The following is an 18,314-nucleotide window of genomic DNA, read 5'->3' on the forward strand; positions in this document are numbered from 1 at the left end:
GAAGAGGAGGGAACACATAAACCGACCGGTACACCCACGGTGTCACTAGAGCGTCCACAGCTATCGCCTGCGGGTCTCTTGACCTGGCGCAATACTTTTCTAACTTTTTGTTTAGGCGGGACGCCATCATGTCCACCTGTGGCCTTTCCCAACGGTTTACAATCAGTTGGAAGACTTCTGGATGAAGTCCCCACTCTCCCGGGTGGAGGTCGTGCCTGCTGAGGAAGTCTGCTTCCCAGTTGTCCACTCCCGGAATGAACACTGCTGACAGTGCTAACACGTGATTTTCCGCCCATCGGAGAATCCTTGTGGCTTCTGCCATCGCCATCCTGCCTCTCGTGCCGCCCTGTCGGTTTACATGGGCGACCGCCGTGATGTTGTCTGACTGGATCAGTACCGGCTGGTTTTGAAGCAGGGGTTTTGCCTGACTTAGGGCATTGTAAATGGCCCTTAGTTCCAGAATATTTATGTGCAGGGATGTCTCCTGACTTGACCATAGTCCTTGGAAGTTTCTTCCCTGTGTGACTGCCCCCCAGCCTCGAAGGCTGGCATCCGTGGTCACCAGGACCCAGTCCTGTATGCTGAATCTGCGGCCCTCCTGAAGATGAGCACTCTGCAGCCACCACAGCAGAGACACCCTTGTCCTTGGAGACAGGGTTATCAGCCGATGCATCTGAAGATGCGATCCGGACCACTTGTCCAACAGGTCCCACTGAAAGGTTCTTGCATGGAACCTGCCGAATGGAATTGCTTCGTAGGAAGCTACCATCTTTCCCAGGATCCGCGTGCAGTGATGCACCGACACCTATTTTGGTTTTAGGAGGCCTCTGACTAGAGATGACAGCTCCTTGGCCTTCTCCTCCGGGAGAAACACTTTTTTCTGTTCTGTGTCCAGAACCATCCCCAGGAACAGTAGACGTGTCGTAGGGACCAGCTGCGACTTTGGAATGTTTAGAATCCAGCCGTGCTGTTGTAGCACCTCCCGAGATAGTGCTACCCCGACCAACAACAGCTCTCTGGACCTCGCCTTTATCAGGAGATCGTCCAAGTACGGGATAATTAAAACTCCCTTCTTTCGAAGGAGTATCATCATTTCGGCCATTACCTTGATAAAGCCCCTCGGAGCCGTGGATAGACCGAACGGCAACGTCTGGAATTGGTAATAACAATCCTGTACCACAAATCTGAGGTACTCCTGGTGAGGATGGTAAATGGGGACATGCAGGTTAGCATCCTTGATGTCCAGTGATACCATGTAATCCCCCTCGTCCAGGCTTGCAATAACCGCCCTGAGCGATTCCATCTTGAACTTGAATTTTTTTATATATGTGTTCAAGGATTTCAAATTTAAAATGGGTCTCACCTAACCGTCCGGTTTCGGTACCACAAACATTGTGGAATAGTCACCCCGTCCTTGTTGAAGTAGGGGTACCTTTACTATCACCTGTTGTGAATACAGCTTGTGAATTGCCTGTAACACTGCCTCCCTGCCTGAGGGAGTGGTTGGCAAGGCAGATTTGAGGAAACGGCGGGGGGGGAGACGTCTCGAATTCCAGCTTGTACCCGAGATACTATCTGAAAATCCAGGGTTCCACCCGTGAGCGAGCCCACTGATTGCTGAAATATTTGAGACGGGCCCCCACCGTACCTGGCTCCGCCTGTGGAGCCCCAGCGTCATGCTGTGGACTTAGAGGAAGCGGGGGAGGACTTTTGCTCCTGGGAACTGGCTGTATGCTGCAGCTTTTTTCCCCTACCTCTGCCTCTGGGCAGAAAGGACGCGCCTTTAACCCGCTTGCCCCTATTGGGCCGAAAGGTCTGTACCTGATAATACGGTGCTTTCTTTGGCTGTGAGGGAACATGGGGTAAAAATGTAGACTTCCCAGCTGTTGCTGTGGAAACGAGGTCCGAGAGACAATCCCCGAACAACTCCTCACCCTTATACGGCAGAACTTCCATGTGTCGTTTGGAATCTGCATCTCCTGTCCACTGCCGAGTCCATAACCCTCTCCTGGCAGAAATGGACATTGCACTAATTTTGGATGCCAGCCGGCAAATATCCCTCTGTGCATCCCTCATGTATAAAAGTGCGTCTTTTATATGCTCTACGGTTAGCAATATAGTGTCCCTGTCTAGGGTATCTATATTTTCTGACAGGGAATCTGACCATGCAGCTGCAGCACTGCACATCCATGCTGAAGCAATAGCTGGTCTCAGTATAACACCTGTGTGTGTATATATATATATAGATTTCAGGATTGCCTCCTGCTTTCTATCAGCAGATTCCTTCAGGGCGGCCGTATCCGGAGACGGTAGTGCCATCTTCTTTGACAAGCGTGTGAGCGCTTTATCCACTCTAGGGGATGTTTCCCAACGTGACCTATCCTCTGGCGGGAAAGGGTACGCCATTAGTAACCTCTTAGAAATTACCAGCTTTTTATCAGGGGAAGCCCATGCTTCTTCACACACTTAATTTAACTCCTCAGATGGAGGAAAAGCTACTGGTAGTTTTTTCTCTCCAAACATAATACCCTTTTTTGTGGTACCGGGGGTAACATCAGAAATGTGCAACACATTTTTCATTGCCTCAATCATGTAACGTGTGGCCCTACTGGAAGTTACATTAGTCTCATCGTCGTCGACACTGGAGTCAGTATCCGTGTCGACATCTGTGTCTGCCATCTGAGGTAGCGGGCGTATTAGAGCCCCTGATGGCTTTTGAGACGCCTGGGCAGGCACAGGCTGAGAAGCCGGCTGTCCCACATTAGGTATGTCGTCAAACCTTTTATGCAAGGAGTCGACACTGTCGCGTAATTCCTTCCACAGCACCATCCACTCAGGTGTCGACCCCGCAGGGGGTGACATCACATTTACAGGCATCTGCTCCGCCTCCACATAAGCCTCCTCATCAAACATGTCGACACAGCCGTACCGACACATCGCAAACACACAGGGAATGCTTTGACAGAGGACAGGACCCCACAAAGCCCTTTGGGGAGACAGAGAGAGAGAGTATGCCAGCACACACCAGAGCGCTATATAACACAGGGATCCCACTATAAATGAGTGTTTTCCCTTATAGCTGCTTTTTATAGGGAAAAATGGCGCCGCCCCTTTTCCGACGGACTTCTCCCGCTTTTTCTGGAATACTGGCAGGGGTATTTTTACATCTATATATCCTCTAGGACTATATATGATGTAAATTTGCCAGCCAAGGTGTCATATATTGCCCTCAGGGCGCCCCCCCCCAGCGCCCTGCACCCATCAGTCACCGGAGTGTGAGGTGTACATGAGGAGCAATGGCGCACAGCTGCAGTGCTGTGCGCTACCTTGGTGAAGACCGAAGTCTTCTGCCGCCGATTTTCAGGACCTCTTCTTGCTTCTGGCTCTGTAAGGGGGACGGCGGCGCGGCTCCGGGAACGAACACCAAGGTCGGGTCCTGCGGTCGATCCCTCTGGAGCTAATGGTGTCCAGTAGCCTAAGAAGCCCAAACTACCACCTGTTAGGTAGGTTCGCTTCTTCTCCCCTTAGTCCCTCGCTGCAGTGAGTCTGTTGCCAGCAGATCTCACTGTAAAATAAAAAACCTAAATATACTTTCTTTCTAGGAGCTCAGGAGAGCCCCTAGTGTGCATCCAGCTCAGCCGGGCACAAGATTCTAACTGAAGTCTGGAGGAGGGTCATAGTGGGAGGAGCCAGTGCACACCAGTTAGACCTAAAGCTTTCTTTATAGTTGTGCCCAGTCTCCTGCGGAGCCGCTATTCCCCATGGTCCTTACGGAGTCCCAGCATCCACTTAGGACGTCAGAGAAATTCTATTACAATATATTACTTTCCCCCTTCACCGATTGTACCATGTCCCCTCATCTCTAACTTCTATTATTACAACACTCAGTTACCGCATTTTAGATCTGTGCTCCCCTCACTGAATGTAGCAGGTCCCTATACCCCATTATGGGAGTATTCAGCCAGCCCAGTGCTCCAGCATTTTTGACGGCGGTCGCCGTGTGCCGGAAATTCCCTCCATACAGCCTTATTGGTGGGCCCACTGAGACCCACAGGGCCATAAGCAGCTGCTTTGGTTGCCTTGTGGTAAATCCGCCTCTGTTCCAAAGTATAAGATATTTGCCTCCCTTATCCAATTTGCACTAGACAAATAATAGCTAATTGCTGATTGTTTCCTAGTGCAGATAAAGAATATTAACTGTATTTTAGCTTTGCAAGTGTGCGAACGCGTGTGCAGCCGCCCTGTACAAAAATAGCTTTTGCAGTTTCTGAGTAGCTCTGATCTTACTCAGCCGCTACGATCACTTCAACCTATTCGAGCCCGGAATTGACATTAGACACCCGCCCTGCAAACGCTTTGACACGCGTTTTTCCAACCACTCCCAAAAAACGGTCAGTTGCCACCCACAAGTGCCCTCTTCCTGTCAATCTCCTTGCGAACGGCTGTGCGAATGGTTTCTTCACTAGAACCGGTGCCCAACAACGATCTGCACTGTAACCGTACGGCGTGCCTGCGCATTGCGGTGCATATGCATGCGCAGTAGTTACCTGATCACTGCGCAGTGAAAAACGCTAGCGAGCAAACAGATCTGAATTAGGCCCATAGACTACTACATAGCTTCACTTCAAATCACATACAGTCAAGAATGCACATTGTAGGGCAGATCCGTGACAATTCAGATTGCACTGTCATGCACTCCACACTTGCTCTTTAAGGGGTGTATTCAATTCATGTTGGATCCGACAGTTCAGTATTCAATGTTGGCCGCAAACGGCCAGCATTCCGACAATGCAGATTCCACTTGTTAACAAGTCGAATCTGCATTACCCTTAAACTGTTGGAAACAGCCGTGCTTCTGACAGAAACACGTGGATCAGCAAGTAAATCGCCGATCCACGTGGTTTTCGACAAGTGACGGTTGAATAGGTTGAATGGAAATTCGACCTATTCCTGTCGGAAAGTGCCGGTATTTCTGGACTGTCGGAAATACCGGCACTGATTGAATAAACCCCTAAACCTCCCTCCACGATCTCCAAGGAAAGTAGGTCAAAAAAGTTAGCAAGCATGCTTTGATCTTTGGAAAAACTCCCTGCAAAAAAAACAATTTGTGCTTAGATTTCTTAGCTGGCAGAAAATGCTGTGGTGGAAACAAACACTACAAAGCATTACATCAATGTCCACATAACTACTACTTTAGGATCACCAAGTTTATTAATTAAGGAACATCAGAACAGGGCTGTCTGAATTACAAAAGTCACTGTTGCTTGTTATTATTACAGTGGTTAATGCGCACCAAATAATGTGATTTCCTACAACTGGAAAGGTGCAAAGTGTGTTTCATTACAAATACAAATGCGGCCTACAGGACTTCAGAAGATGAGAAGAAGTCCTTTTCAGGGAGGATAGGTCAATTCTCCTTGCCACAAAGTATAATGTATCTGGAAATGCATCATCTATTCTACAGGTATTTATTGGAAAATAGTTTAATGCACAACGCTAGGTACAGTCTTGTGCCTAATCTACACTTGGCAAAAAACATGCTCGATGCACAAGCTCTTCCCATTAACTGTTTGCACCTCTGCAGACATCACCATGTTACTATACAAATCCATGCACTTCTGTGTAAAACTGCATGCAATTGTGTAAAGTAGCTACATGATGGTGGTCATTCCGAGTTGTTCGCTCTTTGCCGATTTTCGCTATGCTGCGATTTGTTGCTAAATGCGCATGCTACACAGCGCGCATGCTCTTAGTTATTTAAATGAAAACTTAGCAGTTTTGCTGTTGTCTTTGCGGCGCTTTTCAGTCGCACTGCTGATCGGTGAGTGATTGACAGGAAAGGGGCGTTTCTGGGTGGTAAATGAGCGTTTTCCAGGAGTGTGCTAAAAAACGCAGGCGTGTCAGGGAAAAACGCGTGAGTGTCTGGAGAAACGGGGGAGTGGCTGGCCGAAGGCAGGGCGTGTTTGTGACGTCAAACCAGGAACTAAGCGGACTGAGCTGATCACAATCTAGAAGTAGGTCTGGAGCTACTCAGAAACTGCAAGAAAATATTTAGTAGCAATTCTGCTAATCTTTCGTTCGCTATTCTGCTAAGCTAAGATACACTCCCAGAGGGCGGCGGCCTAGCGTGTGCAATGCTGCTAAAAGCAGCTAGCGAGCGAACAACTCGGAATGACCACCGATGTCACAATGATTTAATACTATGGGCCTATTTCAAGGTTGATCGCAAAAGCAAAATCTTCCTGTAATGGGCAAAAGCATTTGCAGAGCAGGTGGGACAGATGTAACATGTGCAGAGAGAGTTAGATTAGAGTGTGGTGTGTTCAAACTAAAATCTAAATTGCAGTGTTTAAATAAAGCAGCTAGTATTTACCCTGCACAGAAACAATACTGTATAACCCACCCAAATCTAACTCTCTCTGCCAGGGCCGGTTCTAGACCTTGTGGCGCCCAGGGCGAAAGTTTCCTGTGGGCCCCTGGACGTGGCCACAGTTATCCCCCTGTACTTGTGCCCCCTGTAGCGCCGCTTACAAACACAATAAAAAAAAAAAAACATTTTTAAAACAACTACACAATACTTACCAGCCCCATTCCTGCTTCCGGACCGCTGCTGTGCTGCCCTCCGTCTGCAGCCGCCGGCTCCTCTCTATGGGAGAGACGTCATGACGTCTCTCCCACAGCAGCGCCGCACTGACACTAGAGGTCAATTATGACCTCTAGTGTCTGTCAGTGAAGCCGGCAGCAGCGGGCACCCACACAGGCCACGGCGCCTGCTGCAGCCGAGGAGAGGTTAGCGGGGATCAGTAGTGGCTCTTGAACTGGCGGCGTCCTGGGGACAGGGGCGCCCGTGCAAAAATCCTGCTTGCCTGTGGCAAGAACCGCTACTGCTCTCTGCACATGTTATATCTGCCCCCCTGCAGTGCACATGGTTTTGCCTTTTAGAGGAAGATTTTGCTTTGCAATCAACCTTGAATTAGGCCCTATGTTCCCATCAACAGTGCTATAAAAAAATAAGATTTTACTTACCGATAAATCTATTTCTCGTAGTCCGTAGTGGATGCTGGGACTCCGTCAGGACCATGGGGATTAGCGGCTCCGCAGGAGACAGGGCACAAAAATAAAGCTTTAGGATCAGGTGGTGTGCACTGGCTCCTCCCCCTATGACCCTCCTCCAAGCCTCAGGTAGGATACTGTGCCCGGACGAGCGTACACAATAAGGAAGGATTTTGAATCCCGGGTAAGACTCATACCAGCCACACCAATCACACTGTACAACCTGTGATCTGAACCCAGTTAACAGTATGACAAAACGTAGGAGCCTCTGAACAGACGGCTCACAACAATAACAACCCGATTTTTTTGTAACAATAACTATGTACAAGTATTGCAGCCAATCCGCACTTGGGATGGGCGCCCAGCATCCACTACGGACTACGAGAAATAGATTTATCGGTAAGTAAAATCTTATTTTCTCTGACGTCCTAGTGGATGCTGGGACTCCGTCAGGACCATGGGGATTATGCCAAAGCTCCCAACCGGGCGGGAGAGTGCGGATGACTCTGCAGCACCGAATGAGAGAACTCAAGGTCCTCTTTAGCCAGGGTATCAAATTTGTAGAATTTTACAAACGTGTTCTCCCCCGACCACGTAGCTGCTCGGCAGAGTTGTAATGCCGAGACCCCTCGGGCAGCCGCCCAGGATGAGCCCACCTTCCTTGTGGAATGGGCCTTGACAGATTTAGGCTGTGGCAGGCCTGCCACAGAATGTGCAAGTTGAATTGTGCTACAAATCCAACGAGCAATCGTCTGCTTAGAAGCAGGAGCACCCAGCTTGTTGGGTGCATACAGTATAAACAGCGAGTCAGATTTTCTGACTCCGGCCGTCCTTGAAATATATATTTTCAATGCCCTGACAACGTCCAGCAACTTGGAATCCTCCAAATCGCTAGTAGCCCCAGGCACCACAATAGGTTGGTTCAGGTGAAACGCTGACACCACCTTAGGCAGAAACTGAGGACGCGTCCGCAGTTCTGCCCTGTCCGAATGGAAAATCAGATATGGGCTTTTATACGATAAAGCCGCCAATTCTGATACTCTCCTGGCTGAAACCAGGGCCAGTAGCATGGTTACTTTCCATGTAAGATATTTCAAATCCACCGATTTGAGTGGCTCAAACCAATGGGATTTGAGAAAATCCGAAACTACATTAAGGTCCCACGGAGCCACTGGGTGCACAACCGGGGGCTGTATATGTAGTACTCCTTTTACAAAAGTCTGGACTTCAGGAACTGAAGCCAATTTTTTCTGGAAGAAAATCGACAGGGCCGAAATTTGACCCCAATTTGAGTCCCATAGACAATCCTGTTTGCAGGAAATGTAGGAATCGACCCAGTTGAAATTCCTCCGTGGTGGCCTTCCTGGCCTCACACCACGCAACATATTTTCTCCAAATGCGGTGATAATGTTGTGCAGTCACCTCCTTCCTGGCTTTTACCAGCGTAGGGATGACCTCTTCCGGAATGCCTTTTTCCCTTAGAATTCGGCGTTCAACCGCCATGCCGTTAAAAATAGCCGCGGTAAGTCTTGGAATAGACCCGGTCCCTGCTGAAGCAGGTCCCGTCTTAGGGGTAGAGGCCACGGATCTTCCGTGAGCATCTCCTGAAGTTCCGGGTACCAAGTTCTTCTTGGCCAATCCGGAGCCACGAGTATCGTTCTTACTCCCTTTTGCCGTATAATTCTCAGTACTTTTGGTATGAGAGGCAGAGGAGGAAACACCTACACTGACTGGTACATCCATGGTGTTACCAGAGCGTCCACAGCTATTGCCTGAGGGTCTCTTGACCTGGCGCAATACCCGTCCAGTTTTTTCTGCTGAGGAAGTCTGCTTCCCAGTTGTCCATTCCCGGAATGAACACTGCTGACAGTGCTATCACATGATTTTCCGCCCAGCGAAAAATCCTTGCAGTTTCTGCCATTGGCCTCCTGCTTCTTGTGCCGCCCTGTCTGCTTACGTGGGCGACTGCCGTGATGTTGTCCCACTGGATCAATACCGGCTGACCTTGAAGCAGAGGTCTTGCTAAGCTTAGAGCATTGTAAATTGCCCTTAGCTCCAGTTTTATGTGGAGAAAAGTCTCCAGACTTGATCACACTCCCTAGAAATTTTTTCCCTGTGTGACTGCTCCCCAGCCTCTCAGGCTGGCCTCCGTGGTCACCAGCATCCAATCCTGAATGCCGAATCTGCGGCCCTCTAGAAGATGAGCACTCTGTAACCACCACAGGAGAGATACCCTTGTTCTTGGAGATAGGGTTATCCGCTGATGCATCTGAAGATGCAATCCAGACCATTTGTCCAGCAGATCCCACTGAAAAGTTCTTGCGTGGAATCTGCCGAATGGAATCGCTTCGTAATAAGCCACCATTTTTCCCAGGACTCTTGTGCAATGATGCACTGACACTTTTCCTGGTTTTAGGAGGTTCCTGACTAGCTCGGATAACTCCCTGGCTTTCTCCTCCGGGAGAAACACCTTTTTCTGGACTGTGTCCAGAATCATCCCTAGGAACAGCAGACGTGTCGTCGGCAAAGGCTGTGATTTTATAATATTTAGAATCCACCCGTGCTGTCGTAGAACTACTTGAGATAGTGCTACTTCGACTTCCAACTGTTCTCTGGACCTTGCCCTTATCAGGAGATCGTCCAAGTAAGGGATATTTAAGACGCCTTTTCTTTTCCAGCCATTACTTTGGTAAAGACCCGGGGTGCCGTGGACAATCCAAACGGCAGCGTCTGAAACTGATAGTGACAGTTCCGTACCACGAACCTGAGGTACCCTTGGTGAGAAAGGCAATTTTGGACATGGATGTAAGCATCCCTGATGTCCAGGGACACCATATAGTCCCCTTCTTCCTAGTTCGCTATCACTGCTCTGAGTGACTCCATCTTGATTTGAACCTTTGTATGTAAGTGTTCAAAGATTTAGAATAGGTCTCACCGAGCCGTCTGGCTTCAGTACCACAATATAGTGTGGAATAATACCCCTTTCCTTGTTGTAGGAGGGGTACTTTGATTATCACCTGCTGGGAATACAGCTTGTGAATTGTTTCCAATACTGCCTTCCTGTCGGAGGAAGACGTTGGTAAAGCAGACATCAGGAGCCTGCGAGGGGGAGACGTCTCGAATTTCCAATCAGTACCCCTGGGATACTACTTGTAGGATCCAGGGGTCCTGTACGGCCCCAGCGTCATGCTGAGGGCTTGGCAGAAGCGGTGAAGGGCTTCTGTTCCTGGGAATGGGCTGCCTGCTGCAGTCTTCTTCCCTTTCCTCTATCCCTGGGCAGATATGACTGGCCTTTTGCCCGCTTGCCCTTATGGGGACGAAAGGACTGAGGCTGAAAAGACAGTGTCTTTTTCTGCTGAGATGTAACTTGGGGTAAAAAAGGTGGATTTTCCAGCTGTTGCCGTGGCCACCAGGTCCGATGGACCGACCCCAAATAACTCCTCTCCTTTATACGGCAATACTCCCATGTGCCGTTTGGAATCTGCATCACCTGACCACTGTCGTGTCCATAAACATCTTCTGGCAGATATGGACATCGCACTTACTCTTGATGCCAGAGTGCAAATATCCCTCTGTGCATCTCGCATATATAGAAATGCATCCTATAAATGCTCTATAGTAAATAAAATACTGTCCCTGTCAAGGGTATCAATATTTTCAGTCAGGGAATCCGACCAAGCCACCCCAGCGCTGCACATCCAGGCTGAGGCGATCGCTGTTCGCAGTATAACACCAGTATGTGTGTATATACTTTTTAGGATATTTTCCAGCCTCCTATCAGCTGGCTCCTTGAGGGCGGCCCTATCTGGAGACGGTACCGCCACTTGTTTTGATAAGCGTGTGAGCGCCTTATCCACCCTGAGGGGTGTTTCCCAACGCGCCCTAACTTCTGGCGGGAAAGGGTATACCGCCAATAATTTTCTATCGGGGGAAACCCACGCATCATCACACACTTCGTTTAATTTATCTGATTCAGGAAAAACTATAGGTAGTTTTTTCACACCCCACATAATACCCTTTTTTGTGATACTTGTAGTATCAGAAATATGTAACACCTCCTTCATTGCCCTTAACAATTAACGTGTGGCCCTAAAGGAAAATACGTTTGTTTCTTCACCGTCGACACTGGAGTCAGTGTCCGTGTCTGTGTCGACCGACTGAGGTAAAATGGGCGTTTTAATGCCCCTGACGGTGTTTGAGATGCCTGGACAGGTACTATTTTGTTTGCCGGCCGTCTCATGTCGTCAACCGACCTTGCAGCGTGTTGACATTATCACGTAATTCCTTAAATAAGCCATCCATTCCGGTGTCGACTCAGTAGAGAGTGACATCACCATTACAGGCAATTGCTCCGCCTCCTCACCAACATCGTCCTCATACATGTCGACACACAGCACACACACAGGGAATGCTCTGATAGAGGACAGGACCCCACTAGCCCTTTGGGGAGACAGAGGGAGAGTTTGCCAGCACACACCAAAACGCTATAATTATACAGGGACAACCTTCATATAAGTGTTTTTCCCTTATAGCATCTTAATATATATAATCATATCGCCAAATAAGTGCCCCCCCTCTCTGTTTTAACCCTGTTTCTGTAGTGCAGTGCAGGGGAGAGCTTGGGAGCCTTCCCACCAGCATTTCTGTGAGGGAAAATGGCGCTGTGTGCTGAGGAGAATAGGCCCCGCCCCCTTTTCGGCGGGCTTCTTCTCCCGTTTTTCTGAGACCTGGCAGGGGTTAAATACATCCATATAGCCCCAGGGACTATATGTGATGTATTTTTTAGCCAGAATAAGGTATTATCATTGCTGCCCAGGGCGCCCCCCCCAGCGCCCTGCACCCTCCGTGACCGCTGGTGTGAAGTGTGTGACAACAATGGCGCACAGCTGCAGTGCTGTGCGCTACCTTATGAAGACTGAAAAGTCTTCTGCCGCCGGTTTCTGGACCTCTTCACTTTTCGGCATCTGCAAGGGGGTCGGCGGCGCGGCTCCGGGACCGGACTCCATGGCTGGGCCTGTGTTCGATCCCTCTGGAGCTAATGGTGTCCAGTAGCCTAAGAAGCCAATCCATCCTGCACGCAGGTGAGTTCACTTCTCTCCCCTAAGTCCCTCGTAGCAGTGAGCCTGTTGCCAGCAGGTCTCACTGAAAATAAAAAACCTAATAACTTTTTCTAAGCAGCTCTTTAGGAGAGCCACCTAGATTGCACCCTGCTCGGACGGGCACAAAAACCTAACTGAGGCTTGGAGGAGGGTCATAGGGGGAGGAGCCAGTGCACACCACCTGATCCTAAAGCTTTATTTTTGTGCCCTGTCTCCTGCGGAGCCGCTAATCCCCATGGTCCTGACGGAGTCCCAGCATCCACTAGGACATCAGAGAAATATTTTTAGGGCTCATGGCGTGACATTTACACCTACCTGCACAGTGATAGTCGGAATAGGCAGTTTAAAGTTGGTTGGGTACAGTACAGGCGTGTTTACGCAATTGCGGCTCATACAGATCTACAGGAACAAATAGGCCTGTGTCTATCATGAGGAGTATCTTCTGCTTTGGTGAATAAAAGCCCCATACACACTAGACGAGAAAGCAGTTTGCACACGCCAAAGAGAAGGGTTGGGTGGGGGATAGGGAAGCCAATCCCGGGCCATTTTTTCAATCCAGGGTATCGGGATTGAAAAATGGCCAATCCCGGGATTACCGGGATACCCGGGATTGGCTTTTATCTAGGTGGCCGCCCCCTCGCCCCACCCTGCACATATAATTTACCATATACCGAGGGTGGGCGGAAGGGGAACATCCGTTGATCGCTGCTGGGAGCCACTGACACGCAGCGAGACCTCTCACGCTGCGCTGGGGACCCAGAAAGAGGAAGCCGGGCAGCGTCTGAGCGTCCTGTGGGCGCTCTCAATGCTGATCCCTCAATCCCCGGGATTGGAGCTTCCAATCCCAGGATTGAATCCCGGCCATTTTTGGGCCTAAATCCCTGGATCCCGATCCCGGGATTGGCCACCATAGTGGGGGAGAAGGCACACCTAATGAAATATGACTTAGGAGCACTATTCTCCTTGATTGCGGATCTGTGCAGCAACAAGACAATGTGAGGCTCCATGAAGGGAACCCCACAATTTCCACACTGTAATAGGACTTCAGTGTTGCTCCAGTTCATAGCTTCAGGTCTTCAGGTCCATAATGCATATATCAAAAGAGAAGCACAATTCCAGATACCTTCCAAGCAATGTATTAAAAACTTGGATACAATCACTATTTTATAAATACACCCTTACATGAGTAATGTCATTTTAAACCATAAATAGGGCTAACCCAACCTGCATTTCAGTAGAAAATTGTAACAATTTATTTCACAAAAATGGTTTTTGCACAGTTGGACTTTGATGTGATGTTCACACTTCGGCATATTGGTAGTGCTGCAGAACTTCCCACCTCTCTGCAACCTGGCAGACGCACTTCTATGTGGCAGCGCCCCGCGCTCCCTCCTCTGAAAACAAATGGTAACCATGCTCCGATTAATTCAGACAAGGTAACTAAAATTGGAATTAAAGGAGTTTGGGCACAAATGGAGTCAGTGGAGCCCTAAGGAAAGCCTGGTGGGTCAGCACTGGCACCTTCATCTAAATTCTTCTCTAGATGCTGACTTCCCAAGTGCCATGAGTCCAGGAAACAGCAGACTGTGGAGACCAGTGACAGCACACAGGGTACAGCCAGCCTGGCACCACCTGTCCGCTGTACAGTGACTTAGTTTTACCAGCACCAATGCCCAGGTGACAGGAACCCGCGCAGCTATGCCCACAGCCTGCTACTTACCGCTCATTGTCGCCGGCACCTGGCACTCGCAGGTAAATAAACAGCAGTAACAGGAGACCTCACTGTGCAGCTCCGCCCCGGATAGTAAATCCCCTACACAGGCACAGGGCTACAGCACCGTCAGAGCAGTCCAACTACAAATAGGGGTGTTCGGCACAAACTTGTTAAATGATTAACATTAACAACATTTCAAACACTGGTTTTCACAAATACAATAACGTGCACTCAGAGGATCTCCGTATCCCTGTCAAAGTGAAAGAAAATACGTAAATAAACTTGTAAACTATGAACATGAGACAGCACGACGCCCCCTGACGTGAATGGTACGTTCCATAACAGACTGAAACGGTGTTGGGCGTATCACGTGATACGCCGGCCATGTGACAGCAGTCAGGGAAGCCCCGGGTTGTCCTGGGAACGGCTCAGCCAATCGCCCTTGTGGCCAGGTGTGCAGTGTCTTTGTGGGCGGCGCCCGTGCGGTTACTGTGTTTCCGCAACAATTAGCTGCGAGAAATGTACCCATCAGGACCCAGAGGCGCTCACAGCCGTACAGGGAACGTCACATGGTCATGACAGTGCTGTGAATGAGAAAAGTTATAGGTTTGCTGGATCATTTTCACAATTACCTGGCCGCATAGGGGTCAATTCAATATTTTTGTTTGTAGCCCAGCAGTGCGGTGTACAAAAATTCACTTGTCCAGGGTGAGATCAGGTCGCTAGAGGGCAAGTTGCAGTGCAATTGTCTGTATTTCCACGCAGTTACAACTGCAAATTGTCTCGTTCACGGCTAATTGAATCAACCACATAAGACGACTAATCAACATAAAGGGTCAATTCAATTAGTGGCGATATTTTCAGCCCTGCAAGTAAAGCCAGTGCCAAATTCAGGTGCACATGGGCCTGGAGCTGAAATATATGGAGGGCCTTTTGTACTGTATCTACTCTGCAGCAGTTGTGACCAGCATGTTAGGGGTGTGACTACTGATATGGGGGAAGGTGTCCAGTGTTTTAGGGGTTTGGCCTACACAGGTTGTGTTGGTCTATACTCTGGGGTGTGGCTAGTACAGTAGAGGGCATAGCTACCGTATACTTTCAACCAACTCAAACACCCTCCCTTCTTAGCGTATATAAAGTATACACTCATATTAAGTATACACTGTTATATTATTGATCATTGCATACAAACCCCTCCCCCCAAACAATGGTTTGTTAATAAAATGCAACTGTTTTTAATTTTAAATTGCTTTCCCATAAACATGCCTGAACATATTTACTTTTTCCAATATTAAGCTTTGAACAAATGCCAAGGTGCAGATCATGAAAACATAATAAATATTAGTAAATAAATATTCAACTAAAATATTCGTTCTGCCCTTTATGGAAATGCCACTACAAAGCACTTCCCTTGTGTACAAGTGTGCATCCGAATGTGTGAGGACTGAGACACCCACTTTCATTGTGTATAGACTCTGTAATAACGCCTGGTTCTTCTGTAGATGCCACCATTGGTCACACCATCAAAACTTACACCAGCCCTTGCAGATTTTAATTCTAATGATGTGTACACACGGTGAGATTTTTTCTTTCGATTTTGACTATTTAGTCAAAATTGCAAGAAAAGTTAGTGCAAATCGCAAGGTGTTATGTCACTTGCAATACCGATTCGATCCCGATGCGTGGTCCCGCCAGGTCGGTATCGCAAGAAAAGATAGACTGTGCAGGCAAGTCAATCCTTGCTAGATCGGTGTACTATCTAGTTCATCTCACATGTCAATTACATCTCACATAAGCCAAAATCGTAAGCACACATAGGGGGTAATTCCAAGTTGATCGCAGCAGGAAATTTTTTAGCAGTTGGGCAAAACCATGTGCACTGCAGGTGTAGCAGATATAACATTTGCAGAGAGAGTTAGATTTTGGTGGGTTATTTTTTTTTTTTAAGTTAGAGTTTTTATTGAGAGTGGTCAGTAATCACAAGGTTAACAAGAACAGACTTGTGCAGGTTAGGGCATAGATCATGAAAACAGCCATTTCACATATCGAGTTAGAAATATAAAAACAATTCTATGAAATCATAGTCCAACTGATAATATTGATAATATGCTCCCTGCTAATTTCTAAGCTCGTACTTGACCTGTCTCGTTTTATTTTATAGATATAGTATAAATTTTATACTAAAACTGAGAGTAAATCTGTGAAGAGTGAAAGTAAAAGAGAAAAAGAAAGGGCAGGGAGGAAGGATGCTAGAGTATATAGCTTAATTGAGGGAAATCCTTGGGTAAATTACCTACAGGGAGGCCAGATGGTGGGAACAATTCCCCTTATCAATAGGAGAGGGGGAGGTAACATAGGTGATAGAGGTATTAGCAGAGTTAGCAGTATTAGCAGCATCAACACAGTCCAGGCATCAATAAAGACCGAGCGAGGTACCAAGGAGACCAGATGTTGTGGAACTGGGCTACCGTGTTATTTCTTAGGCTTGTAATATATTCCATACTGGCTATATAATTGATCTTGGATATCAGTAATGTCTTGGAGGGAGGTTTATGGTCTTTCCAGCAATTAGCTATCAGAGATTTTGCCGCCATGCAAAGTATCATAGCAAGCTTGTCCTGGGTTTTGGGTAACATTGGTATGGGGGCTTGAAGTAGAGCAGTTTCAGGGGAAAGGTCTAAATTATGTCCGCATGTTTGAGCAACAAGTGCTCCTACCATTTTCCAAAATGGGCGGATCGAGGGGCACGTCCACCATATGTGGTAAAAGGTGCCCTCCTCTCCACAGAGTCTCCAACACATATTTGATGTCGTGGGGTAGATGGAATGTAATCTGGAGGGAACCAAGTACCACCTGGTGTAAACCTTATAGCACGTTTCCCTGAGTGCCACACTAATAGACGCTTTAGCTATGCGCATTCTGATTTCTTCCCATAGATCATCTTCCAACGGATGGGAGAGATCTGATTCCCAGGCTAGTTCGTGGGGTTCGCGGTCTGGGGGGTCTGGGGTCAGGATAGAGTTGTATATTGTTGAGATGTTCCCCTTTTTGCCAATTGAAAGTAAGCACATATGTTCAAAGGAGGTGGGTGGTTTCAAAGGTGTATTTTTAAGCTGAGATTTGAGAAAGCTGAGAATTTGAATGTAATGGTAATGACACGAGGATGGCACACCAAGGCGCTCCTGAAGATCCCCAAACGTTGTCGGTGCTGATTGGCCTTTAACATGGATGAATCTCGTGATGCCCTGAGATTGCCATGGGGCCGCTATTTTTCGCTCGCAGCCTGGGGGGAAGGCAGGGTGTCCCCAGATAGGTGTTAAGGGTGAGGGGTGTGAGGATAGATTGTAGGTACTGCGAAGTTTGTCCCATAGTCCCAGGGTGAATTTAATCGTAGGGATTGAATAGGCCGAGGCTGGTCTGCAGGACCTGGGGAGCCATAGAAGAGAGTCGAGGGGGACTCCCTGATATATTGAGTTCTCAATATCGACCCATTTTCTGATCCCTTGTGGGGAGTGCCAAGACACCATGTGGTTAAGGTGACAGGCATTAAAATAAGCCTGAAGGTTAGGGTACCCCAATCCGCCTGAAGTAGCACTTTTAGTCAACAGAGTTCGTCTTAATCGAGATTTACGGTGAGCCCAGATAAATTTGTTGCACAATGATTGCAATGAAGCCAAAGTCACTCAGGGTACCATTATCGGAATGGTCTGAAATAGGTAAAGAATACGGGGAAGGAGATTCATTTTCAGGGCATTGATTCGTCCAATCCATGAAATGAATAATCTGTCCCATTTGTCCAGGTCTTGGGTGAGAGTTTTAATCATAGGGACATAATTAGCCTGGTATAGGTTGGTATAGGATTTAGTGATGAATATGCCGAGGTATTTGATAGCCGAAGGTCTCCAAAGAAAAGGGAAAGATGAGGTTAGAATCAAATGGGTTTGGGATGGGATGTTAAATGCGAGGGCCTCAGATTTGGTGTGATTTACTTTATAACCAGAGAGGGTTCCATATAGGAGTAATTCTTTTTGTAGATTGGGAAGAGAAATCAAAGGGTTGGATAATGTCAGGAGCACGTCGTCTGCAAATAATGATATTTTGTATGATTTCTGCCCCACTGTAATCCCCCCGATGTCTGCATTAAGTCTAATACGGGCCGCGAGAGGTTCGATGCAGAGAGCAAAAAGTAGGGGCGAGAGAGGGCAGCCCTGACGAGTGCCATTCTTCAAACTAAATCGAGGTGAACTCAGTCCATTTGTCAGGACCATAGATGTAGGGTTGGAATAGAGGGCCTCTATTGCAGTGATGAAATGTCCGTGGAGGCCAAACCTTGATAAGGTAGAAAACAAAAAAGGCCAGGAAATGCGATCAAATGCTTTTTCGGCGTCTAGCGCCAAGGCAATCGCTGGTGTTTTTGTCGAGTTTATTTGGTGAATCAGATTAATGGT

At 47.9% G+C, this 18,314-nt stretch overlaps 1 protein-coding gene across 5 annotated transcripts in view; it reads right to left on the reverse strand.

The window, feature by feature from the left end:
* SNX29 (sorting nexin 29) overlaps nt 1-14,018 on the reverse strand; it is a 1,242,095-nt gene extending 1,228,077 nt beyond the window's left edge. For 2 of the 5 annotated variants that reach the window (XM_063934342.1, XM_063934343.1), the window contains exon 1: nt 13,873-14,013. In XM_063934342.1, the coding sequence (XP_063790412.1) occupies nt 13,873-13,879 (7 nt within the window). In that variant the 5' untranslated portion in view covers nt 13,880-14,013. Of the gene's footprint in view, nt 1-13,872 lie in introns of all 5 variants that reach the window. The other 3 variants (XM_063934344.1, XM_063934341.1, XM_063934345.1) reach the window with 3 other exon arrangements.
* Nucleotides 14,019-18,314: the final 4,296 nt, after the last annotated feature.

The sequence above is a fragment of the Pseudophryne corroboree genome, chromosome 7 (genome assembly GCF_028390025.1).
Source record: "Pseudophryne corroboree isolate aPseCor3 chromosome 7, aPseCor3.hap2, whole genome shotgun sequence".
Lineage (NCBI taxonomy): Eukaryota > Metazoa > Chordata > Amphibia > Anura > Myobatrachidae > Pseudophryne > Pseudophryne corroboree.